Raw genomic sequence first — 26590 nt, forward strand, 5'->3', positions numbered from 1 at the left:
AAATGTCCCGGGGATGGTTTCCGCCGCCGGCTTCCTACCCGGGGGAACCCGGCGGGCCGGTTCCCCGGCCCGCGGCTTGCCCCGGGTCGGCGCGGCCAGGCCCCGTGCCCTACCGGGGGCCCCCGCTTTCCTGCGGCGGGTTCGGGGTTCCTTGCCCCGGGCACCCCCCGACGCCCCCGCGCCGCCCCGGACGCCCGGCCCGTGCGCTTCCCCCCCGCGCGGCCGCACGCTGCCCTGGAACGCAGGCTACGCAGAGTGAGTGTCCCGCCCCCTGCGACCCCGCCCGACCCTCCCCTTCCAGCGACCCTGCCCCGGGGACCCCTCACCCGGACCCCTGCTGATCCAGCCGGGGGGGCCTGTGCCTGAGCTAGGGAAACATAAAACGGAGTGAGTGACGCCCTCCCCCAACCTGCGGCGAACTCCCTTCTGCCTCGTCTCTGGGCTCCGACAGTCTTCCCCTCCTCCACCTCTGCCTTTCTTTGGGACGCCGGCCTCCCTCAGAGAAGAAGGTTGCAAGTTGGGAAGGACCTGCACCCCTGGGCTTCCAACATGAGACAGGGAGACTGGGTGGAGTGCCCGCATTGTGGGCTTTGGCGATACCTCCCCCGGTACACACACACGCCCGCACACCCCTCTCGCCCTGGGTTCTGGCTTATGCTGTGTGGGACAGGGATTCTCGCTTAGATGGGGTGGGGTGGGGGGCGGGAGGATGGGTTGGGGAATAGCAAGGGAACCCCAGATTTCCCCAGCAGCCCCACCCTTACCTCCCAGGCAGGCTTCAGAGGAGCTGGGCCCTGCGTTTTGCCTTAGGTCACTGAAGAGTTAAGAAACTTACACCATCTTTGTCCAGACATAAGGGACAGCGTGGGGGCTATTGCCCAGAGGGAGGGCTCCTCGCTGTGCACCTGCTCTGGTCTCTGTGCCCACAGGGACATGGGTGTGTCCCGGGAGGGTCACTGGTCACTTCCTGGCCTCAGGATCATCAATGCAGAGAAATCTGAGTTCAATGAGGATCAGGCCGCCTGTGGGAAGCTGTGCATCCGGAGATGTGAGTTTGGGCCCGAAGAGGACCAGGAGTGGCTGACCTTGTGCTCAGAGGAGGTGAGCACACCGGGTTGAGCCCCTCTTACAGGCTGGGGCCAGGACTGGGGCTAGGACTTCAGGCTGAAGTTCTTGCCCCAGTGCCCCATGCTGGGCCAAGGATCAGCTGGGGAAGCCAGGAAGAACCTGACACCAGTCCTTTCCTGGACAGTTCCTGACCGGTCATTACTGGGCACTGTTTGATGGGCACGGCGGTCCAGCTGCAGCCATCCTGGCTGCCAACACCCTGCACTCCTGCCTGCGCCGGCAGCTGGAGGCCATAGGAGAGGGCATGGTGGCCACTCAGCCCCCCATGCACCTCAGTGGCCGTTGTGTCTGCCCCAGTGATCCCCAGTTTGTTGAGGAAAAGGGCATTAGGACAGAAGACTTGGTGATCGGGGCTCTGGAGAGCGCCTTCCAGGAATGTGTAAGTTAAGTGTGGTTTTTGACTGGGAAAGGAGTGACAGTTTTGTCCCCAGGGACCTGAGAGACGTTGGGTGTGGTAGTCACCCTCGATGTTTGAGTTGGGAAGACAAGATTGGGTTGGTTTGTGCCTCACTAACAGCCATCATTATCATCATAATCCCTCCCATTTATCCAGTGCCTACTATGTGCTATGTGCTCTTACCTGCATCATCTCGTTGCACACCCTGTTGGTCCTTGGTGCAGGAGCTGGCTTCCCTTTCTCACTCTTTTGAGTAGGACTTCCCTCCCTCCAGCAATACACACAGATCTGACCACGGGGTCCTGGAGACATAGCTAGACTTTGGACTAGGACTGCCAGGCTGGTTGGTGGGGAAGTGAACTGCAGGATGAGCACTGGGGACAGAGTGATATGGTGGCAGCACAAGCTAAAGTGGCCTTTGTTTGCCCAGGATGAGGTGATCGGGCGGGAGCTGGAGGCCGCAGGCCAAGTGGGTGGCTGCACAGCCCTGGTGGCTGTGTCGCTGAAGGGGAAGCTGTATGTGGCCAATGCTGGAGATAGCAGGTGAGTGAGCTCGGAGAGTGGGGCAGGTGGGAGGCAGGCAGGCAGCACAGGCAGTGGGGACAATGAAAGGGGGCTGGAAGTGGAGGGAGGGAAATGGGGAGGCTTGACTAGCTGAGCTATTTGTACACCTGGTCTGTATGGAGTCTGAGTGGACAGTAGATGCCAGAGAGCGCACAGAGCGAAGGGGCTGAGGCTTTACCCTGCAGGCGGTTATGGAGGGCTTCGAACAGGGGGGGCATGGGCAGAGCAGGCCCCTGGCCAGCAGAAAGGAGGCCATGGGTGAGGTTGGAGGCTTCATCACAGCCCTCTCCCTCTCCTCCCCAATCCCATCCAGGGCCATCTTGGTGCGGAGAGATGAAGTGCGGCCTCTGAGCTCTGAGTTCACCCCGGAGAGTGAGCGACAACGGATCCAGCAACTGGTAGGTGCCCTTAGCAGAGGGAGGCTGTGGAGCTCAACTCCTGGGTGCAGAGCCACCAACAAGAGCCTAATCGGAGCATGGCCTCCCTACCCCAGGCCTTTGTCTACCCTGAGCTTCTGGCTGATGAGTTCACCCGACTGGAGTTCCCTCGGCGACTGAAGGGGGATGACTTGGGGCAGAAAGTTTTGTTCAGGGATCACTACATGAGCGGCTGGTGAGCAGGATGGGGGTGGGGAGACACAGTGGGGAGAACCACGGGGTCTAAGCCCAGCTCTGTAGCCTGGGGCAATCCCATCCACATGGGCAGGGTGGGCCCTATGTTGAGGGGAGAGGAGGTGGGAAGTAGGGCCTGGGTTGATACTGGGTCTGCTCCTGGTAGGAGCTACAAGTGCGTGGAGAAGTCGGATCTCAAGTACCCACTGATCCACGGACAGGGTAGGCAGGTCAGTGAACAGCCCCCTCCAAAAATCCCTCTTCAATTGCCCACTGCAGAGGCGGGAGCTCCTTTGTGCTGTGGCTGTGGCTGGTGTCTTGGGGTCTGCTCCAAGGCCACAGGATGTTTCTCCCTCAGCCCAGGGTGCCTGAGGACCACAGTCCACCTCTGTGCTTTACTTGTGCATTTGCTGGGGCTATTTGCTGTCACCTCACATCTCCCTTGTCCCCAGGCTCGGTTACTGGGAACACTGGCCGTCTCCCGGGGCCTGGGAGACCATCAGCTCAGAGTCCTGGATACAAACATTCAACTCAAGCCCTTCTTGCTCTCTGTCCCACAGGTGAGAGGGCAACAGCCCAACCCAGCTTCCTTCCATCTACCCAGAAAATGAGGCTGGTGGGAGCCAGGAAGGGAAAGTTGAGGGATCCTCAGACTTAACTTGCAGGTGACAGTGCTGGATTTGGACCAGTTGGAGCTGCAGGAGGAGGATGTGGTTGTCATGGCAACTGATGGGCTCTGGGATGTCCTGTCCAATGAGCAGGTGGCACGGCTAGTGCAGAGCTTCCTCCCTGGCAATCGAGAGGACCCACACAGGTACTGTAACTGCTGGGGACCTGCCTAGGCCTGGGTGCAGCAGCAACACCAAGTAGTTACAGCTGAGAAGACAGCACTGGCAAGCCTGGCTCACAGCAGGGTCAGGATTAGTGTGGTCTCTAGATTCCAAGGGGTGGGGATGTCTGTGGGTCCAATCTGGCCCTCACAGGTTTGCAGCTTGCCTGGCCCCACAGTTGGACTGCATGGCTTGGTCTCCAAGTGTCTAGCCCAGTGCAGTGAGTTCTCCCTGAGGGTGGGCTTTGCCTCTTTGCTCGGCCCTGGAGTACATCTGCAGGATGATCCCCACAGGTTCTCGGAGCTGGCCCAAATGCTGATACATAGCACACAGGGGAAGGATGGCAGTCCCACCGGGGAAGGGCAGGTGTCCTACGATGACGTCTCTGTGTTCGTGATCCCCTTGTACAGCCAGGGCCAAGGGAGCAGTGGCCACTGAGGATTCAGACACCACATCCCAAACCACTCAGGCTGGGTGCAATGTGAGCATACCTCCACTGTGCTCAACAGCACGCCTGCCTGCCTGCCCCAGACACAGCCCAGGGCTTTTGCCCCCACCCCCACCCATTTCAAGAGGAGCATTTATTTATACCAGGCAATCAGAACTGAAGTGTTGAGAACCCAGCTCCCACGGTCCTCTCTTTGGCAGGCAGCTGGAGAACAAAAAGGGGCAAGGAGTCCCAGTTGGCTGAGTGGGGAATTCCCTCCAATGACTGCTCCTGCCTCTGGCCTTGCATCCCAATTGCTCCTTCCAGTCCCCACCCCAGGCTGATGCCCCAATAATGCCTTTCTTTTGTTGCTCCCCATCACCTCCCTATGATTAAAAGTTTGTGTGCAGAAAAGCCCTTGTGAATCGTGAATTCCTGTACAGCTTGGCATTGCAGTTTACCTTCGCTTTTACCTTCCAAAAAATCAATCTTAGTTCTACTTTGCAAGCTTGCATATAGCACTTTTCTTCTGTGGCCTCCCTAATTTCCACCTTGGGGTGAGCCCCAGTGAGAGGACTGTTGCCTGGGGAACAGAAAGGAGGTCTCCACCATCATCTGTGAGCTCTGGGCTTGAGGTACCAGAAGGGCTGCCCTTTTAACTTGTTTTTGAATGGAAATTCCAAGGCTTGCATTTTGATGGGCAGCTTAATTTTTTACCCTTCCAACAAGACTATTTTACAATCTAGCACTTGCCAAGACTCAAGTACTGGGAAAATATTTGTTCAGTTATAAGGCAATCACCTGCATGACCTCAACCTTACTCGACTCTTCCCTGATCCACTATTCTGGTTTACAATTGAGATGAGTTCTTATCAGGTAGCTCACAGCCTAAACAGCAGCTAGGAAGGACAAGGGCCAATAGGCCCTGGAATTGATGGTAAAATTCATGTATTTACTAACTCCTTGAGGAGGCTCTCAGACCCTCTTTCCGGCCCATTAACTCATTTTAGACTCCATTTCCTAAACCAGTGGTCGGCAAACTCATTAGTCAACAGAGCCAAATATCAACAGTACAATGATTGAAATTTCTTTTGAGAGCCAAATTTTTTAAACTTAAACTATATAGGTAGGTACATTGTTATTAACTTAATTAGGGTACTCCTAAGGCTTAGGAAGAGCCACACTCAAGGGGCCAAAGAGCCGCATGTGGCTCGCAAGCTGCAGTTTACCGACCAAGGTCCTAAACGTTTTTTAGGGAAGATAGGAAAAACTACAAAATTTCTCGTTTTTCAGTCATATTCCATAGCCCAGCATTTCTGGACCTACATCTGTCCACAGTCTGGACCTCCATGTGTCCTGACAAACTGGTCGGCCCCAGCCCCTCTGGGCAGCCTCTTCAGGACTCTAGTTGGCAGCTGGCAAGGGCAGGAGTGGGCCCGGATAACCTGCAGGAGTTTTACTTCCCCTTTCCTCAGTAGTTTCCCACCCCCAAGAGTGTGGGCAGCATCCTGTGTCTGCCTCTCGCCCATATCAACAGCTGAGCCAGCTCATCCTCCTGCTCCTCACACCAAAGGCTGAAGCCAAGGGCGTGGGTGCAGTGGGTCTGTCAACTACAAGCAAGCTGACAGGAGTGACTGCAGCAGGGACAGCTACACTGACCTATGTATTCATGTCTCAGAGCCAAATGCTGCAGCAGCCCTCCCACTGGGTTGTGAGGTCTCTTCCTCTTTGAGCAATCTGTCAGGAGAGCCTATGCACGGCCTACTGCTCATAAGCTGGGATGTTCCCTCTGCTGCCTTTCACAGCCCTTGGCCAACCTCCAATGACCATGGGCAAAGTAATGGGCCTAAGACTGTCTTCTCTGGTCCAGAGAGGGCCAGGAATAAGGCACACGGCAGGTGCTTGCAGCTCCAAGGATAGATAGAGCCGTTAGAATACAGGCTCTAGTAGTTACCAACTCACAAGCCAGGCAGTGGGTTACCAAGCAATTGCCAGGCCGTCTGCCAGAACTGGCATAGGAGCCTCAAAGAGGCCCCACTATCCTTGCCCCCCAAAAGCTAAGGCCTAGCAGGACAAATCTTACTCCAGATAGAGGCTGCCATTCTGATTAAGAGCTGAGATAACAGTGGGGATGAAAGGTAGCCTGAGGTAGATGCCAGATGTAAGTCTTTGAAGATCAAGGTTGGCTCAGGTTGGCCTTTCCCATTCACTCATTTCTGGCCATATGGTTGCTTATTAGAGGCTGGGGTAGAGGAGACTCACGCTGCTATTCACCTGAGGACTGAGTTTAGGGATTCCTCCCACCAGCCCATAGCTTAGTCACCAGGGGCAGTCAAAGGCAGTCCCAGGAAGCCCAACAATCCATCCACACAGTGTTTTAGCGAAGCCCACTGTGAGCCAGGAGACAACCCATCTCACCCTCCAACTCTAGGACCCAAACAATGCTACCGAAACTCAAAGGAAGAGGCTACAGCCATAAAATTCTGTTTAAGACAGATAACATGGAAAAATGTTTATGTTAAGTACAAAAGGGACATAAAATTGTATATACAGTAGAATAACAACTATGTAAACACACCAAAAATCTACACACAGAAATGTCTAGAACACTTAACACCAAAAGGTTAACAGTGATAGCATTTGGGTGGAAAACTGATTTTTTCTAAAATTCCCAAATTTTCTTTAATAAGCACTAATTGTTATTGCAACCAGAAGTTTTTCTTAAAAAAAAAAAAATAATAATAATAATAATAACCAACTAGCTGGTGGCTGAGCAATGCAGTGTTGTTACTGTCGCATACAAATCGGTGGCTCTGGCCCGACTTGAAAGTGGTGAGCAGCCCTTCCTCACTAAGAACTCAAGCACATCTGGCTCCACTGTGAGCATCCATGCAGCCCCAGCCTTCAGCCTCTTTGGCCAACAGCCTTTATTCTCTTTATTCTGCCTTATTCCCACCACCACATCATCTCCAGTCACTTCCAGCTATGTCGTTTTCCTTTCCTCCCTAACTCGGGAGCCAGGTCCTTATATAGGCCATGAGTGCATATTTTCAAAGGACATGGTACCTCAGCTTTGGACACACAACTCAATACAATTCATTTTCCTGCTGACAGGAAAATCATGCTTGGTAGCTGCTCTAGTTACAGATATGTTAATTATGCAGGTTTTCTGTTAACCCTGTTCCAAGCACTCTCTCTGAAGTTATCCCTACTATGAATTTTCTATCCCGGGAAAGTCAGGAGTGGGCAGTAAACAGCTCAGTTCATTTGGTTTCTAAAATTTCCTTCACTATTAAATTGCAAAGCTATATAAAGTGAGTATCACAGAAGCTGCAGGTCCTAGTCTACACTGAGAAAGATGCATGCCCCTTGACCTTTAAGTTTGAGAACAAGTCAAAAATTGCACCCTGGCCAGTGTTCTCAGTGGTTAGAGCGTCAGCCTACGCCAGGTTCAATCCCTGGCCACGGTCAGGGGCATGTGCAGGAAGCAACCATTTCATGTGTCTCTCACATTGATGTTTACCCCTCCTTCCCTCTCTAAATATCAATGGAAAAAATATCCTCGGGTGAAGATTAAAAAAAAAAAAAAGTAACTGCTAAAACAAAATAGTAATTGCTTGCAATTCATAGCCTATTTCTGCTGCTGAACAGAGGCAGTAATAGCTTGCTTTCCCCCTAGCAGACATGTACTCTTGGGCAAGTCCTTGTGGACAAATCATTACCTTGTTGAGTCTGTTTCTGGAAGAGCAGGGAGTATGTTACCTGCTTAATTAAATGTTTGGGAATTTAGTAAAATAAGATGCCATTCATCCTGCTCTAAGAAGGCCATGCAGGGGAAGAAAAGCCATAAGCTAGCCACAGCTCATCTCAACCCTGATCAGGACCCCTCCCTCTCCCAAGAGAAGGCAAGGAACAGAAACAAGAAAGAAGACATAACAGGTAAACAGGAGTGACGTGTAATTGGTAAAGCCTCAAACTGAAAATGCCGTGGTTCCAGCATCCTGTCCCCAAATACTGTAAGCCAGACACAGAAGGCATGCAAAAGTGACTGTCACACATATAAAGGTGCAGACAGAGTATCACCAGGCAAAAAAGGGGGCTAATACTGCAGAGAGGGCCCCAAAGTGCGGCTTGATGAACACAAGGGAGTCGTCCCAAGACCCTCAATTAGCTGCCATGGGAATAGCAAACACTTGGAGCTTTGCTCCGTTAAGTCTCCTAAGGGAAAATGTAATAGGGAAGACTCACAAACACTTGTGGCAAACACTATTAGCAAGGATGCAGTCTTTCCCCCAGGCTGTTCTTCGGCTAAACTCCAAGAAACAGGTATTTTATATATATATGCATACATACACCCTATCCTATATAATAAAACCCTAATATGCAAATCGACTGAAAGATGAAACGACCAGTCGCTATGACACGCACTGACCACCAGGGGGCAGATGCTCAAAGCAGGCGCTGCCCCCTGGGGGTCAGTGCGCTCCCACAGGGGGAGCACCGCTCAGCAAGAAAGCTGGCCTCACGGCTGGTGAGCATAGCGGCGGCGGCGGGAGTCTCTCCCGCCTCCGTAGCAGCACTAAGGACCCCTTGGGGGATATCCGCCTGCCGGCTTACTCTCACTCTCTGCGCAGGGAGCGGGCCTAAGCCGGCAGGCGGATACCCCCCAAGGGGTCCTGGACTGCGAGAGGGTGCAGGCCGGGCTGAGGGACCCCCACCCCAGTGCACAAATGTCGTGCACTGGGCCTCTAGTATACATATATATGTATGCACATACACAGATATATTTAAATGAAGGTGTACACACTGTGCTAAAATACAAACAACAGAAATCCAAGATCATATATAAAAAGGCTAATATAACATATAACACAGGCCTGGAGCCAGCTCATGGTTAAGAGCTGGGAAGGGATGGTATCATCAGAAGACTATGTACACAACTTGTGGTGGGCAGGGAAGGCATCAGTGTAAACAACTCAAACTCACTCCACAATACTGGCCCCACAGGAAAGTGTGATGTATCTCATGTACAAAAATAGACTCCCTTGCTTTTGTACACAACCACACTGGGTAGGCACCCAGGAGGACCACTGGTTTGTCTTGATGAGAAGGGACCACACTAGGCTACTGCTATACCTCCCAGTCCTAGGAACTCACCTGCTACTCCTTCCTCCCTTTCAGGTTCTTGGGTCTTTTCCCACCTAAAACCCAGAGCCTGAGGCATGTCTAGGTCACCCATCCTCAAATGACTATAACTTGACTCTTCCTAGCAAACAAGGTCTTTCTGTATCTGTCCCTTTCTGACCCCAAGATATATGAAGACTTATTTCTGTAAATGTTTGGCACCTAAGTAACATATGGTTGTGGATTATACCACAATGACACAGGGAGACCCAGTAATAAGACATGCAGGGTGAGGGCAAGGGGCACTGAGCTGCTCTAGCATCTCAAAACCAGGACTGTGGCTTCCCATGCATTTATGGGGGTAGGAGAGGGGATGTGCAGAATAACTTCACCAGCTCCTCAGCAGCAAATACATTCAAAATTGAAGGCGCCTTAAGGGCCCCACTATACCCTAATCATGAGTCTGGTCATCCTCTGGAGGAGCTTGGTGCAGTTGACAGCTAGAAAATCTGAGTCCCAATTGAATCTGCCCCACCAAAAGTCCTTTTGAAGAAGCTTGGCAAAGTACTTTTTTTTTTCTTTTGAGCAGATGTACAGCACATCCATGGGAAGGCCATGTGGAAGGATGCTCTCCAGCCCAGTCAAATGATCCAGTCCCAATATTAGATCAGTCCCTCTGAGTTTTTTCCTGCTGGCCACACTCACTGTACAGAAATAGCCAAACAGCATCAGGATCAGTCATCAATGGTGGGCAACCAGAAGGCCTGGAAAAAGAACATAAGTCAACTTTAAAAAGCCAAGTCGCTCTCTTTACTACTAAGGGCTCTTCTACCCTTTCCCACAGCGTCAAGCTGTCCAACCCTTATGGCTGGTGGCCTTCCCTCCCAAACAACCGACTCTGGCAATCTATGGAGAAACACTCCACTTTACACGGTTCTGTTTCCCTCCAATACTGCTACCCTTTTTATCCTTACCACAGTGGCCCAGGGGTAAGGATAAAAAGGAGTGCTGACCAGGAGGTAGGCATCTGGGTAACCTGGCCTCATACTAATGTACCAAGTGACCCTCAGAAAGGCCCTACCTTCCTGATCTGTAAAAATGAGGATTGGACTGGATGGTTTTGATGCATTTTTTTTTTAGGTTTTCTTAGGAGGGGGGGTGGGGGGCAGGAAGGTAATGTGTTCTGGGTAAGTGCCTCATCCTCCAAATATCCAGGTAGGTTTAGAAGATGCCAAGGGGAAACTGGTGGCTGAGACTCATGATGCTTTGTTCTGCCAGTGTTATCTAGGAAGAGACACAGCCTGGAGAAAATTTTCCAAGTGGTGAGTTATGATCAACTGTAAGAATTTCTGAGGAATTCAGCGATAAACTGAGAAATGGAAAACTTATAGGTTACAACCACAAAAGGCTTGTTCAAAGTATTTTAAGAAGCCAAAAAGCTGTCAAAGCATAGCCCAGGTAGTTTGGGCATAAAACCAGGAGCCAGAGCTAAAACTGGCTTAAGATCTCCGGAGAGACAGCTGATTATCACAGCCAGTCGGCCTGGAGGTCAAATCCCTCTAGTATTAACTACAACAATCAAGGCTTAACTACAACAAGATTGCGCACAAAGACCACTAGGGGGTGTATCAAGAAAGCGTAAAAAATGCGGAGACAAAGAAACAGGACAAAACTATCAAGGGAGGATATTGAGTTCAGAACCACACTTTTGAGGTCTCTCAAGAGGCTTCTAGAGTCTGTCGATAAACTTGATGAGATGTACAGGAAATCTAATGAGACCCTCGATGGTGTGATAAAGGACCATCTAGAAAGTAAGCATACACTGACTGAAATAAAGAATATTATACAGACTCCCAACAGCAGACCAGAGGAGCGCAAGAATCAAGTCAAAGATTTGAAATGCGAAGAAGCGAGAAACACCCAACCGGAAAAGCAAAATGAAAAAAGAACCCAAAAATATGAAGATAGTGTAAGGAGCCTCTGGGACAGCTTCAAACGTACCAACATCAGAATTATAGGGGTACCAGAAGATGAGAGAGAGCAAGATATTGAAAACCTATTTGAAGAAATAATGACAGAAAACTTCCCCCACCTGGTGAAAGAAATAGACTTCCAAGTACAGGAAGCACATAGAACCCCAAACAAAAGGAATCCAAAGAGGACCACACCAAGACACATCATCATTAAAATGCCAAGAGCAAAAGACAAAGAGAGAATCTTAAAAGCAGCAAGAGAAAGAAACTCAGTTACCTACAAGGGAATACCCATACGACTGTCAGCTGATTTCTCAACAGAAACTTTGCAGGCCAGAAGGGAGTGGCAAGAAATATTCAAAGTGATGAATAGCAAGAACCTACAACCAAGATTACTTTATCCAGCAAAGCTATCATTCAGAATTGAAGGTCAGATAAAGAGCTTCACAGATAAGGAAAAGCTAAAGGAGTTCATCACCACCAAACCAGTATTATATGAAATGCTGAAAGGTATCCTTTAAGAAGAGGAAGAAGAAGGAAAAGGTAAAGATACAAATTATGAACAACAAATATGCATCTATTAACAAGTGAATCTAAGAATCAAGTGAATAAATAACCTGATGTACAGAATGAACTGGTGATTATAATAGAATCAGGGACATAGAAAGGGAATGGACTGACTATTCTTGGGGGGGAAAGGGGTGTGGGAGATGCGGGAAGAGACTGGACAAAAATCGTGCACCTATGGATGAGGACAGTGGGTGGGGAGTGAGGGCGGAGGGTGGGGTGGGAGCTGGAAGGAGGGGAGTTATGGGGGGGAAAAAAGAGGAACAAATGTAATAATCTGAACAATAAAGATTTAATAAAATAAAAAAAAAGATCTCCGGAGAGCTCACAGGTGATCCCAGATCATAGAAAGAAGAGTAAAAATGAAAGGCCAGCCCAACCAGAGATCAGAGAGTAAGAGGTGAAAAATGGAAACAACAGCTGAGAAACAAACTTGGGTGCTTGTAATGAACCTATTTAGAACACAGCTTGCTGTGCTCGTTGAAACACCCACAACCCAACTGAAGGACATCTCCCATTGTTCACATACCATGTTGGAACATGCGCTGGCAAAGGTCATGAACTTGGGGTTGAACTGCAAACAGGTAATGGGGCCTGTATGTTTGCCATCCAACACAGCTACTTTTATACCGCTCTCTCCATTCCAGACATGGATCTTGCCATCCTCTGAACCTGAATAGAATGATCAAGGAACACACAACAGCTCAAAGCACAATAAAAAGGGAAGTGGGAGCCCTAGCTGGTTTGGCTCAGCGGGTAGAGCATCGGACTGCGGACCGAGGGGTCCCAGGTTCAATTCCGGTCAAGGACACATGCCTGGGTTGTGGGCTCAATCCCCAGTTGGGGATGTGCAGGAGGCAGCCAATCAATGATTCTCTCTCGTCATTGATGTTTCTATCTCTCTCTCCCTCTCCCTTCCTCTCTGAAATCAATAAAAATATATTTTTTAAAAAAAGGGGGGGGGAGTGGGAAAGAGACATAGATTGGCATGTAGAAAGAAGTCATGTTTCAGGACCCAGTCCTCAGCAGAAATTGAAAGGGAGGAGAAGCGGTGAAGAAAGAACACTCTGGGAATTAATCTTGATCCTAGTTATTTGTTCCTAAGCAAATAACTTCCCCTCTGACTTCAGTTTTCTCATTAAAAATGGAGGCTGGTATTTAAATCCAGCTGGTATGGCACAATGGTTGAGCATCAATCAACCCATGCACCAAGGTCACTGTCAGGGCACATGCCTGGGTTGTCGGCTCGATCCCCAATAGAGGCATGCAGGAGGCAGCTGATCAATGTTGATGTTTCTCCCTCTCCCTTCCTCTCTCCCTAAAATCAATAAAAACATTTTTTTAAATGGAGGCTGAATATCATTACACCACCAACACCTAGCCATTAAGATGACTGAAATGGGGGGATGAGAAGAGATAAACCAAAGAACTCATATACTTGTATGTATAGCCCATGGACACAGGCAATAGGACAGTGAAGACCTGGGGGGTGGCTAGGACAGGGAGGAGGGAGGTCAAGGGGGAAAAAATGGGATATATCTATAAAACTATCAACAATAAAAAATATACTTAAAAAATGATTGAAAGCAGGATTATATCAGAAAGTTAGTATTACTAATAAGATGGTGCTTGTAGAGTTTAACTCTAACGCTAGTCCAGGAAAGACAAACATTAATGCCAGTTCCCAGTAAAGAACTGCAAAGTCAGAATAGTTTAAAGACACTATACCTTTGGCATACAGTGATACACAGAAATCTGAGAACATCTTAACAAAAGGATAACAAATATTATCTTAATTAGTTAAAATTAACAAAAATAATAGAAACAAAACTTCAGTATTAAAAAAATAACTCCCAAAGGGTATAAAGAGCACTTACCGATCATAATAAACTGGGAATCCGGAGTAAATGAGGCCTCCAGTGTGACAGCTTTGCTGTTGGCATAACCCTAAAAAAAACAGAACAGTTCTCTTGCCAAAGTGCCATTAACAAAAAAATAACTGCCTAGAAACACTGACCCAGCAGACTCATCACCTTCCTTTCTGTGAAACCCTCTTCTCATGCACAACAGCACCAAGTTTCCAAACGTGGCCCCACCCTTTACCATTCACCCCCTACTCTAGCTCCAGATTCAAGAGGGCAAGAAAACGTTTATGGTCAGGAATTATAAGACATCTAAACACTAAACTTGGGTCACTGGGTGATAAGGGAATGTCTCAGAATCCAAGGGAAGTAAGTTCATATATAGGAACAAAATGTAAGCCTGTGCCTCAATCAGTGAGTCAAGGATAGCTGTTTGTCTCCACTAACCAGTGAACACAACTCTCAGCCCAGGAGATAGGAACATGGAAACAGCTATGTCAGCTCACCCCAAACGTGTGCATCACCACTCCCTTGAATGCATCAATGAGACGAATGAAGCTGCCATTGGTGGAGATGAGGATGAGTTTGCCATCATTGCTGAACTTAAGTCCTGTCCACTCACAAGTCCGATCGTACTGCATCTTAAATGTTGCAAATGGCCCCTGCAAAAGATAAAAGCAGCAGCCCCAATGCACATCAATAATTCCTTCTGCCAGAGCTCTTATTCTATCCCCTTTGGATTCCTTTTTGACTAGGGAAAGCAAAGGATGAACTGCTGCTATGACACTCTCCAATATCTACCATATACCTCTCTATCATAGAAAAGGTTCTTAAAGCCCTAGCTGGTTTGGCTCAGTGGATAGAGCATCAGCCTGCAAACTAAAGGGTCTTGGGTCCAACTCGGGGTTGCAGGCTCGATCCCCAGTAGGGGACGAAGGCAGATCAATGATTTTCTCTCATCATTGATGTTTCTATTTCTCCCTCTCTTTTCCTCTCTGAAATCAATAAAAATATATGTTTTTAAAAAGGTTCTTAAAATGTCCATCTCACCCACCGAATCTTCCACAATATCAAGAGAGCTTAAGGATTTACCTTATCAAAAGAGCGAAGGTCATAGAGTTTGACCATTTCAGAATTGACACCGGCAGCAAAAATTAACCCTTCTGGATCAAAAGAACAAACTGGCTTGCCCTGTAGATGCATGAGGCCCTAAGAAAACAGAAATAAGAAAAAAAGTTAATGAACCTAGGGTCTTATCACTATAAAATTTACTTTTCCCAAAGAAAACTAAGAGACACACAAATAGATACCAGCCTACCTACAGAAGTGAAAAAGTAAAACTGAAATGAAGCTTTTATTTAAAAAAAACAGGTCTCCATACAACTGATTTCAGATCAACCTTAACTGTATTTTATAGCCACTAAATCCAAGTAACAAATCTGAGGCTAAAAGGCTCCAGGAAAACATTTTTAAAACAATAAGCCACAGAGCATAATGCAATATGCACTGGATTAGGGCATATGCTTAATTACCAGCTACCTACCAGGAAATCAGATTTTCTCCAAAGTTTTTTAAAAAGACTCTGGGATCCCAGAATAGAACCAATGCTTTCCCCTTTCCTTGAGAGGGAGAGTTGATGACAGTGCCTACCATACATAACACTCAAAGTGTAACTGTGAGGTACCATTACCTGGCAGTTAGGAGACCGGAGATCCCAGAGTCGAATGGTCTTATCAAGAGACCCAGAAATGAAAGTGTCATCCACAGGTGACATGGACAAGGCCACCACCCTGAAATGCATTGAGATAAATAAGAGTTGAAGCAAAATATTTACAAAAACTGGATGTGAACCTTAAACCACTCTACCGGCTTACATATATACTAGGTGTACCGGTTAATAATGACGGATTCCATAATCAAAGAAAACACGATAATTTCAAGAGAAATATCAAAAAGTGCTTTATTCAAAGTAATGTCCATCGTTAGCTACACATTTCCCTTTTATCTTTCAGGTTATTTGTGGATACCATCCCAATAGAACTTTTCTTGTTTTGAGGATAACCATTCAGAGACCCAATTTTCCACGTCTTCGTACATTTTGAAGCGCTGCTCAGAAAGTGCGTGTGTCATCGATCGGAACAAGTGGTAATCTGAAGGAGCAAGGTCTGGTGAATACTGCAGGTGGGTTAATACTTCCCAGGCAAGATCTTTTAAAGTGTCTTTAACTGGTTTTGAAGTGTGTGATGGTGCGTTATCATGAAGCAAAATTACTCTGCCATGTCTTCTGGCACATTCTGGTCACGATCAAAACATGATTCAAATTGATTATTTGTTGTCGGTAGCGATCAGTATTAATGGCTTCACCTGTTTTAGAAGCTCATAATACACCACACCTTCTGGATCCCACCAAACTCAGAGCATTGTCTTCTTTCCGAAACAATTTTGGCCTTGCAGGTGATGTTGATGGTTGACCTGGATCAACCCATGATTTTGTGCATTTGGGAATTCTCAAAATAAATTCACTTTATTTCATCGCCAGTCACAATTCGATGCAAAAAAAGACTTTCTTTCGTGCCGTTGAAGCAACATCTTACTGATGACTTTTCGGTTTTCCATTTGTCTTTCATTCAGTTGATGTGGCACCCATTTTCCTTCCTTTAAAATCTTCCCCATTGCTTGTAAACAATTGGAAAATGTTTGCTGAGCAACATTTAATCTTTCTGCAAGTTGTTTTTGAGTTTGACATGCATCTTCATCCAATAATGTTTGTAACTGTTCGTCTTCAAACTTTTTCAGTTGACCTGGACGTTCTTTGTCTTTCACATCGAAATCATCACTTTTAAAGCGTTTAAACCAGCATTCACAAGTATCTTGAGATGGAGCATGTTCACCTTTATAAGCTTCCTGAAATATACGATCACTTTTTCTTCAAAATAAAGTGATGACTTAAAACTTCCCACAAATGCTTTTTTTGGCATGAAATTTGACATTTTTAAGCGTAAAAATATCTATGATGTTAACACCTTCAGCAAATTTGACACATGAAGTTTTGAAGCTTGAAGTCAATACAACAAAATGGCATACATATCAAATCGTATATATATCAACAAATGTGTAACTCCATCTATTGAAAAAAATCCGCATTATTAACCGGTACACCTGGTAAACCTGTTCTCCCCACACTGCCATTTTAAGGAACACACTACACAAGCAATCTGGATAATAAAAAGCCAACTAATATAATGAAAAACGCAACTTAAAGCTATAGCATAAAAATGTATGATTCCAATGCAAATCAAAACACAATGAAATACCACTTCACAACCACCAGCATAACTATAATCTAAAAGAGAAATAACGGGAAAAAAGAGAGAGATAACAAATGATGGTGAGGATGTGGAGAAGTTGGAATTTTCATACATTGCTGGTGGGAATGTAAAATGGCACAGTTCCTTTGGGAAAGGTTTATAGTTCCTCAAAAAACTAGAGTTGCTATGACCCAGAAATTACAAGAAAAATTAAAATGTCCACACAAAGAAAGTACATGTATGCTCACAGCAGCATTATTCAAAATAGCCCAAAACTGGAAACCCAAATGTCCATCAACTAATGAATGGATAAGCAAAATGTGGTATGTATCCATACAACAGAATATTATTCAGCATTAAAAAATGAAGTACTGCCCTAACCAGGTTGGCTCAGTGGATAGAGCGTCGGCCTGCGGACTCAAGGGTCCCAGGTTCGATTTCGGTCAAGGGCATGTACCTTGGTTGCAGGCACATCCCCAGTAGGGAGTGTGTAGGAGGCAGCTGGTCGATGTTTCTCTCATCGATGTTTCTAACTCTCTAACCCTCTCCCTTCCTCTCTGTAAGAAATCAATAAAATATTTTTTTTTAAATAAAGTACTGATTCATGTTACATACAGTATGTATGAACCTTGGAAACATGGTAAGTGACAAACACAAAAGGCCACATACTGTCTGATTCTATTTATACAAAATGTCTAGAAGAGGCAAAGCTATGGAGACAGAAAGTAGATTAGTAGTTGCCAGGGAATGTGAAAGGGTACAAGGTTTCTCTTTAGGGTGATGAAAATGTTCTGGAATTAAGATAGTGGAATGGATGCCCAGCTTTGTAAGTGTACTGAAAACCGCTGAACTGTTTACTTTAAAAGGGTGAATTTATGGTACTGAACTATATGGGGTACTTAATGAGTGGTCTGTGGTCTAGACTAAAAGTCTACACCAGAGTGGCACCAGCATGGCTGGAGGGTGGGCTCACACTGATCACTGAGGTCACTCACAGGACTGATCCAACAGGTCTGGGCGGAGGTCTGAGAATTCAAGTTTCTAACAAGCTCCTAGGACAGTGATGGCGAACCTTTTGAGCTCGGCGTGTCAGCATTTTGAAAAACCCTAACTCAACTCTGGTGCCATGTCACATATAGAAATTTTTTGATATTTGCAACCATAGTAAAACAAAGATTTATATTTTTGATATTTATTTTATATACGCAGAAGTCGGTATTTTGTGGAAGAGCCACACTCAAGGGGCCAAACAGCCGTGTGTGGCTCGCGAGCCGCAGTTTGCCAACCACTGACCTAGGTCCTAGGAGCTTGTTAGAAACTTGAATTCTCAGACCTCAGCCCACTGACCTAGGTGATAGTGAGACTGCTAATTTGGGCATTACACTTACAGAGCCACAGGCCTGTGCTACCAGCAACTATATTTTTGATATAGGTCCCTTTTTATGATTATCCCATTAAGAATTACCCACTGTCAAGCTGGGTAGCTCAATAGTTGAGCATTGACCCATGAACCAGGAGGTCACAGTTTGATTCCCAGTCAGGGCACAGATGCCTGGGTTGCAGGCCCAATCCCCAGTAGGGGGCGTGCAGGAGGAAATCAATTGATGATTTTCCTCTCATCATTGATGTTTCCATCTCTATCTCCCTCTCCCTTCCTCTCTGAAATCAATTTTTTTTAAAAAACAGAATCGCTCACTGAAAAATATTTCTTCCAAGGACTCATCCTGAGCTCTCCTGTCCTCTCTGCTGGTGTTCTTGCTCTGCCATTCTGTGCTCTGAAGAGACACCCTCCTCCATTTCCCCAGCATTTGGGCCTGGCCTGCAGAGAAGGACCACACGTGGCACCACTTTACCTGCCTCCCAGGGCATACCATGGCCCTGACCATGGGGTTCTTGAGGTGTGAGCTCTGACCTGTACAGTGACTGTGACTCTACCATATCGCCTATGAAGAAAGCCCTTGTGAAAGTAGACATTCAGGTGGCTCTTCTGGGTGTATGGATGAATAGTTCCATATTCTAGCTTGACTGCAAAACACTTCATAGATCTAGCAGCTGGTATCACAAATCAAGACTATAGGTATAGAGGAGCCCTGGCTGGGTAGCTCAGTTGGTTACAGCATTGTCCCAAAACACCAAGGTTGCAGGTTTGATCTCTGGTCAGAGCACATACATGAACCAACCAATAAATGCATAAATAAGTGGAACAACAATGTTTCTCTCTCTCTCTCTTTCTCTCCCTTCTTCTCTCTAAAAATCAATAAAAAAACTTTTTAAAAATTATAAAGGAAATATGCATATTGTACTGTTTCATTTTGACAAAGAAAAGCTTGAAGTAAAAAAGGTGACTGAACTGCACAGCTCATTTGTAAATAGATTTTTAAAATCTAGACATAGAGGAAATTCAAGTTTTGAATGATACTGAAAGGGGTTCAGGAGGTTTTTGGTTCTACTAGAAACAATTAAAATGTACACCATGAACAGAAAATGAAAAAAATTTACTTTCCTTACCATTTACGTTTTTTAAAATTTTTCTTAAAAAAAAAAATATCTTCCAATGTAACATTTACACTAGCTCCCCAACTCAAAAATTTAAAATATACTATAAGCCAAAATTTCCTGGGAATGCTAAGGTGATAATTAAAACAGAGTAAGCAAAATGCATATAGACATGCAATTTTATGCCACAGCATTCAGGTCAATAGCTCAGAGGAAGTCCACCTTGGCAAAAAAACTTTATGCTGAGAGGTACAGGGAACACAAAGAGGAATAATACCTCAACTCTATGGAAGCTTAACTATCTAGTCCAGACAACTCCAAGAGAAGGCCAGGGAAGGCTTCCTGGAAGAAGCATTACCTGTGGTAAACATGATTTCAATGGGAAACACCTTTCCAGAAGGTGCAAGATAGGAAGGCATGCGGCACGTGTTCAATTCACTGCAATTGAGTGATAATGCTGGGGAAAAAGTCAGAGCCAGAGGAAGGAGAACCTGAGTCCAAGGGAAAGGAGTAGGCAAATGTGGAGAGCATTTAAGGCTTCCTGAGGGATGTTGTGGTCAGAACTATAATACAGGGTGCTAAAGCAGGATTGTGAGGGATGGGGAGATTAATTAGGATTTGACAATAATTCACCTGACAGGACATAAGCCAGAACAGAAGCAAAGGAGAGAGTAGGGAGGAGAGCGACACAGGGGATTAAAGCTAGATAGAATCAATAGGATTTAACATCTCACTGAATGTGAAGGGAGGGGAAAGGGAGTCAAGAGACAACAGAGGCTTTGAGTCCAGAGAATTGATAGGAACAGACATGAAGAAACATGAGGTAGACAGAGAGGAGATGACTCAAGGAAAATAGAACAATGATGGATGGAGTGTTGGACCTGTCAGGTGGGGGGCATGGAAAAAACATCTGCACAGATGTGTATAAAACCTGTAGGTGGAAGTTGAGTCTGGAAATCATGACAGACATGGGCTAAAAATACTGATTTGGGAAGACATCTGAGTAGACATGAATGAAATCAGGGGAGATATTTTTTTTAAATACCAAGAAGGGGGAACGGCTAGGATAGAACCTTATATATTTTAGAGCCAAAAGGAGAAAGAGAAGCCAAGAATAGTGAGAGAATAGTGGGAAAAGTCAGCTGCAAACTGGGGAAAAAATGTTTTACTGAAAAGTTGAGCACCTCCAAAAAAGCCCAGGGCAATGAATTTTAACTGGAGGCAGCAGGGAACGGGAAGTAAAACAGCTTAGAAAAACCCCCATACATGACTCTGGGACTAGACGGTGAAGACAGGAGTATGCAAATTACTCATATTTGACAGTGAAAAGGAGTGGGTGATAGGCTCCAGAAATAGATTTAAGATAAGAGACCAAGTAAGTTTTTAGACAGCAAGGAAATATCCAGTTAATGAGATGAAAGCAAACAGTGGTTGGTTTTGTCAAGGAAGAAAGGCTACTCTTTTTTCAAGGAAAGAGTTCGAAGGAAGAGCAGAATTTAGGTGAAATAGAATTTGAAAAGAACTTATTTTGGATGGCCTTGATTTTGTCAAAGAGAGGGACAAAGTCTTCTACTAATAAGAATCAGGTGGTCAAGAGATTGGACAACTGGGAAAACTGGAAAGAATTTTGAACAACTGCAATCAACTCAATTATAGACAACAGTACATTAGTGAACATTAATTTGATCACAAACAAAAACATCTACTTGTCACAAGCCATTCACTGTCTGGCACTACCGTAATCAACAGCTGCCGCCTCTTACTTTCAGCAACAGAGAAATGCCCTGCCCAATCAGAGTGCAGCCTGTCAGGGTACTCTACCACTCCAAGCCTTACTTGGTTTCTGGACATTTGCAAATAAAAGCAGGAGGAAATAACCCACTCCCTGTGATTTAAATATCATCCAAGGGAAAAATGTATTTAACATTCAACTAAAACTTGACAAACTAGAGAAAAAAATGAGGAAATTGGCAAAGGAGACAGAGAAGCAACCTACACTACCAAACAGGATAAGGAAACAAGCTTCTTGACTTTTAAAAGTAACAAAGGACAATTATTCTGTTGCATCCTCATTAAGATCCCCACATAGAATGTTTGTATAGAGCAAAAACCTGCTGAAATGGGACCACCTTACTGGGAGGCTTCATATATATATATAGATATCCCTTTCATTAGGGTTCCTAAATGCTAACTGTATTTTTATTACATAGGTTTCCACTGAATATCTTTAATCTACCATTTTTCCTAATTACATTTTAACTGTGATTTTGAGACAGGCCAGTAAACCAGGACAAGTGGACTAGGGAAACTAAGATCAGACTGTTAAACAGCAGTTTGCAACCATCTAGAAAATCAAGATGCCAAGCAGTTACAGCCATCTAGTACAGCGGTCACCAACCTTTCAGACCTCACAGACCAGCAGTGGTCTACGGACCAACAGTTGGTGACCACTGCTCCAAAGGTTTCCTTAAACCAGTGGTCGCCAACCTTTCAGACCTCAAGGACCACCGGTTGGCGACCACAGATCTAATATATCCTATCTTCCCTAAACCAGGGACACTTGAGTAAATGTTTCACACTTCTCCTCCTAACCAGAGGGTAAATAGCTTAAATCACTCTATGCAGGGTGACAGCAGAAATCCAATTAGTGCCATTTGCTAACCACAACCAAGGACAGATGAAGAGAATAAACCTCATTTTGGTACATCAGCATAAAGCTGATCAATATTCTATTGAGATTCTCTCCTGAGACTTCCCCTAAACACCCAGCCTTTAAAACCCCTCAAAACAAAGTTCCCAGCCTGCGTTCTCCTTCCTACTTCTTTCCCCTAGGCATGTATCTCCTGAACTCCAAGGGACCCCCACAAGGCTTGCAACGAGGACAGCAATGGGCAGTGGCAGATCATCCCCGGCAAACCCCCAGAGCCTGTACCCAAGGCCCCCTTTTCTCTGACTTCTTAGTGAGCCAAAGCAGACCAGCCTAGGCTCATTTTCCCAGCCCTTCCTTGTTTCATTGTCCCAGCTTTAATAAACATCCTCTAAAATTCACCTGGACTTCATGTTGTGAAATTTTTCCTGCATGAAGAACCCACGCACTACAGGCTGGGCCTAGGCAGAACCACCAAGGACCAGGTCCCCTTTCCGGTAACAATTTAAATTTATGTATAAAGTCCTACCCCTGCTTCCACAACCTCAGTTAATCAAGAGTTGACTGGGTGGGGAGTAACAAAAGAAGACCAAGAGGAAGGCCAAGCAGCAGTGAGGAACTAGCTTTAGTTCACTGATAAAATCTCTCCATTCATTCTTCTATTATCTGAGAGCTCAGGGATAAAAGAACTATCTACTTCTATAACACTGGGGTCTTACCTTTTGCTATGTCCAGGAAAGTATCTGATGTATTTGTTGTCATGCAAGGACAGGTAACGAATAGTATCTGTAAGAAGACAAATAAGGCATGATGATATCCTACTATTTTCAAAGAAAATTACTTTGCATTTTCATCTTGAAAAGGCAAGATCAAAGAAGTCATTGCTGTCTATAACCCAAGCAAGGTACGAATAAATAGTAAATAATTCCTTTCCACAACTGAAAAGAGGGCACTACAGATCTGACATAATTCAAAAGCAGAATTCTTAAGTTGACAGACTATAGAGCAATAACCTCACCTGAATGCTGTGTTTACAATTTACATAAAAACTAAACAAAATGGAAAGAGAAGTTCTATTACTTCTTTTCTAATTAACCAACTATCCACTAGTCCCTTGTGCATCAGAGAAATTAGTTTAAAATACTAATAAAGTGGCAAAAAGCAGTGAGAAAATTTGGGTTTCAAAGATCTCAAGACATTTTCAAAATAAAACTCATGAACTATACCAAGAAGTCAGAACAGTGAGATTTTGACAATAACAAGAAAGGAATAATCGTAGAGATCTGTGCTTGGGTAAAGTAAGACATTCTTAAAAACCAAATGATTCTATCTAAAAAAAAAAAGATGGTGATGGGAAGGGAAATGAAGTGTCATAAAGAATAGAACTAGAAGGTACTATGCCCCTAAAAAGACTATGAATAAGGAACAATTGTTGAGAAAGGGGTAATAGGAAATGATGCCAAAATGCAGAAAGAAAAGCACAGAAAGAACATTCTGGAGGAAAACAGAACATAGGAGCAAAGACACTAACAGCACCAAGTCATCCCAGTGGTTCACAGGAGTACTTTCTAGTAAGAGGGCATTTAACCTGGGAGAGGGTAAAGGGTCCTCTTTGTACGTTACAAAACTGAACTCTACATGGTTTTCCTTGAATACATCTTTAAAGTTCTCCTATAACAACTACAAAGTCTTCCTGTTTGTTCTATTACTAGGAGCTACTCACCTTCCCTAAGCAGAAAAAGGCTTTCTCCCCATTACCTGGTTTCCCAGAGATGAGCAGGGCGTCGCCATCCTCTCCGCCCCACTCGGTAGCTGGCGCGCTGTTCCTGGCAAGGCAGTGGCCTGTACAGTTATCTCCTGTACCGGGTGGTATCATAGACCCTCAAACTGTACAAACTACTACCTCAGCCTGGAATCAGGCAAAAGGAAACGAAGCGTTGAAGGAACTCTTCAGGATGCACTCGACACAGGAAAGGCAATATCCTCACAGCAGAGGCCTGGCAGCAAAGCTGCAGTGCCACACATTTGCCTCATCTTGAACCAGATTTGGACAATCCTCATTTAATCACCCAGAAAAAGACCCCAACAGAAGAAATATACCAGTCATGCAGATAATCACATAGATATGTTTCCTTAGGATTCTAATGTTTTATATATTCTTGTCAAAAGCATCAAATGCATGCTTACTTAAAAAACCATTTCTGAAATACAGGTATGAAAAGTAGAAATAATATACTTACTAAAAGTCAAATACAGGCAGAAACAGCTCATAAAAAAACATTTTTTAAAAAAAAGACACTTCAGCTCTGAGACAGGCAGAGCCAAAATAACAGTCTAAGCAATCTCTGTTGAATGACATTAGAAAAATCTTACCGCAAAAAAAGTGAAACGATCAAATTCATAAGAATTTTTTTAAAAAGGAGTCCTAATATGAAAGTAAGTGTTGCCCAGTCGATGTGGCTCAGTGGTTGAGCATTGACTTACAAACCAGAAGGTCACAGCTAGGTTCCCGTTCAGGAACATGCACAGGTTGTGGACTTTATCTCATGTGGGGCGTGCAGGAGGCAGCCAATCAATGATTCTCTCTCATCATTGATGTTTCTATCTCTCTCTCCCTCTACCTTTCTCTCTGAAATCCATAAAATATATTGTAAAAAATAATAATAAAAGAATTAAGTGGTATTGCTCAATTATAAGATCATCTGTCAACTGAGAACGACTTATCCAGGTGAAATGCAGGTAAAAGCAGAACCATTTATTAGAGAAAGAAACTCACAAGTTTAATTTCACAAGTTTAAAAAGGGAAAAGGATAAAATTCAGATAAAAAAATTGTCCCCAGAATCAAAGACAAAATAAGGTCAGCACACTGTCCTTTATTGACACAGACCATAAAAGATTGGGCATACACTAAAAACTCTTCTAAGATCCCATAAACTATCATAGCTCAAGCATTTGTGAAAACTTTTCTCAAATCTCTATATTTTGAAGAGGTACTATTGTTTACCACTTGCTGTGTGTCAAGTATTCTTTCCTTTCATTTGTTCTAAAAGTATTCTTCTAAGTTTCCAGAAGTACAAACCATAAACACCAGTTGTTGCTTCCTATTTCCACTTTCTACTCTAAACCGAGATCTTTCATACTCAATTTCAAAAGCACTTGCAGCTCGCCTCCAGCATCTTTTCAGTCATAACAATGTTAGCACTGCTAACATCATAGGAAAATATTTAAAGTAACTACAACCTAAACAGAAATAGTCACAAAGATTCCGTGAACTATTTAACAAAGGAAACCATGACCTACTAAAAAGAAGGCTTGCTTACCGTCTATTTTATTAGAGCTGTAAACGACTGTGTTTGCTGCATGAGTATATCTGATGAGGTCCACGCCATATTTCTTACTGTACAGGGTTCTCTTTGGTCTGATAAGAAAATGGACAGAGAAAGAAAACAATCAAAATCCTCCATCATCAAAATCTGGGATCTTCATTAAAAAAAAAAAAAAAAAGCACTTGAATGATGTGGCAAGGATGAGGATTCTTGGTAATCTCTAACACTGGAAAGAAACAGAATTTCTTACAAGAGAGAATAAATAAATGAAATCAAGTGCAACAGCCTTTCACCTCTGGACACCAAATGCAAAGATTCGAAAGTGGAAGTAACTGTGAGGGCTCAATTCTGTCTTTATTACAATATTCAAAAGTTAGCTTTGAGAAAAAGTACATCTATTTGGGAACAAAGGCACACAAAAAAACACAAGTCACCCTGATAACAAAGAGGGATATGGAAATACATCAAACAAGTGAGGCCAGAACTTACTTTTTACCCTTCCTAATAACCTGCTGTTGTAGAACCTATCCATTCTCCCTATCCTACATGTCCAAAGCACTTACTGAGCCTTTTGGAAGGCAAACCTAACTCTCCCAGGCAAAACTAGTCATCGGTTGCTTTCTTTTTACTTTAATGCAAAATCACATATTTCCCAAGCCAGAGGATACCAATCCATTCGCTGAAGTTCCATAAATGTCTTCCTCTATGGAAGCGTGAGGATCAAGCTGAAACCGAACTCAACAAAATCATTAACCAAAAACTTCATAATGTTCTAGGAGAATTTCATAAATCCTGTACCAATATTTACCACGAGTTCCAATTTATGAAAAAGTTCACCCTGTCATCAATGCAAATTCATCTTGGCACATAGATGCTAAATAATCAGATGACCCAGGCAGCTATAAGAAATCAATCATTTGCACTTCCAATATTTGTTTTTTGTTTGTCCTCACCTGAGGATATTTTTTCCCATGAGAGAGTAGGAGGGAGGAAAGGAAGGAGGGAGGGAGATCGATGTGAGAAAGACCCATCTCACATCAATTGGTTGCCTCCTGCACGTGCCCTGAATGAAGTGGGGATTGAACCTGCAACCAGGTATGTGCTCCTGACCAGAAATCAAACCCACAACCCTTGGGTTCATGGGCTGACATTAACCACTGAAAACAACAGCCAGGTCTCAATATTTTTTAATGTCAGTAAGATTAAAGAATTTCCCTACATAAAACGAATTTCCAAACAAGACTTCTCAGCTCAGAGGTTACCTAGTCAAGTCCACTGTCCAGAGTTGTCCATTGGGATTACTTACTGTATGGTGGTAACCAATCAGAG

At 44.8% G+C, this 26590-nt stretch overlaps 2 protein-coding genes across 4 annotated transcripts in view; one reads left to right on the forward strand and one right to left on the reverse strand.

Moving 5' to 3' along the window:
* Positions 1-811: 811 nt before the first annotated feature.
* On the forward strand, positions 812-4371 carry PPM1M (protein phosphatase, Mg2+/Mn2+ dependent 1M). 3 transcript variants are annotated; one of them, XM_006106157.3, is made up of 9 exons: positions 822-1101; positions 1253-1507; positions 1956-2068; positions 2403-2487; positions 2583-2701; positions 2867-2930; positions 3153-3260; positions 3366-3514; positions 3824-4371. In XM_006106157.3, the coding sequence occupies exons 1-9, from the start codon at positions 934-936 to the stop codon at positions 3966-3968; spliced, it is 1206 nt and encodes a 401-aa protein (XP_006106219.1). In that variant the 5' UTR covers positions 822-933; the 3' UTR covers positions 3969-4371. The 3 variants fall into 3 exon arrangements, with proteins under 3 accessions (XP_023602738.1, XP_023602737.1, XP_006106219.1); XM_023746969.1 differs by lacking the exon at positions 3153-3260 and having other exon boundaries at positions 818-1101; XM_023746970.1 differs by lacking the exons at positions 2867-2930; positions 3366-3514 and having other exon boundaries at positions 812-1101.
* A 4350-nt stretch (positions 4372-8721) lies between these two features.
* Positions 8722-26590, reverse strand: part of WDR82 (WD repeat domain 82) — a 28182-nt gene continuing 10313 nt past the window's right edge. Inside the window, 9 exon segments of the mRNA XM_023746968.1 lie at positions 8722-9845; positions 12151-12293; positions 13499-13568; positions 13990-14145; positions 14550-14638; positions 14641-14692; positions 15174-15273; positions 22654-22720; positions 25256-25353. Of these exon segments, the coding sequence (XP_023602736.1) occupies positions 9816-9845; positions 12151-12293; positions 13499-13568; positions 13990-14145; positions 14550-14638; positions 14641-14692; positions 15174-15273; positions 22654-22720; positions 25256-25353 (805 nt within the window). The 3' untranslated portion in view covers positions 8722-9815.

Source organism: Myotis lucifugus, unplaced genomic scaffold (genome assembly GCF_000147115.1).
Source record: "Myotis lucifugus unplaced genomic scaffold, Myoluc2.0 scaffold_774, whole genome shotgun sequence".
Taxonomy (NCBI): domain Eukaryota; kingdom Metazoa; phylum Chordata; class Mammalia; order Chiroptera; family Vespertilionidae; genus Myotis; species Myotis lucifugus.

Coding starts and splice junctions, on each gene's coding strand:
- PPM1M (XM_006106157.3), top strand. CDS start 934: ATGGGTGTGTCCCGGGAGGGTCACTGGTCACTTCCTGGCCTCAGGATC. Junction 2,931..3,152: donor TCCACGGACAGGGTAGGCAG/GTCAGTGAACAG, acceptor CCTTGTCCCCAG/GCTCGGTTACTGGGAACACT. Junction 3,515..3,823: donor AATCGAGAGGACCCACACAG/GTACTGTAACTG, acceptor TGATCCCCACAG/GTTCTCGGAGCTGGCCCAAA.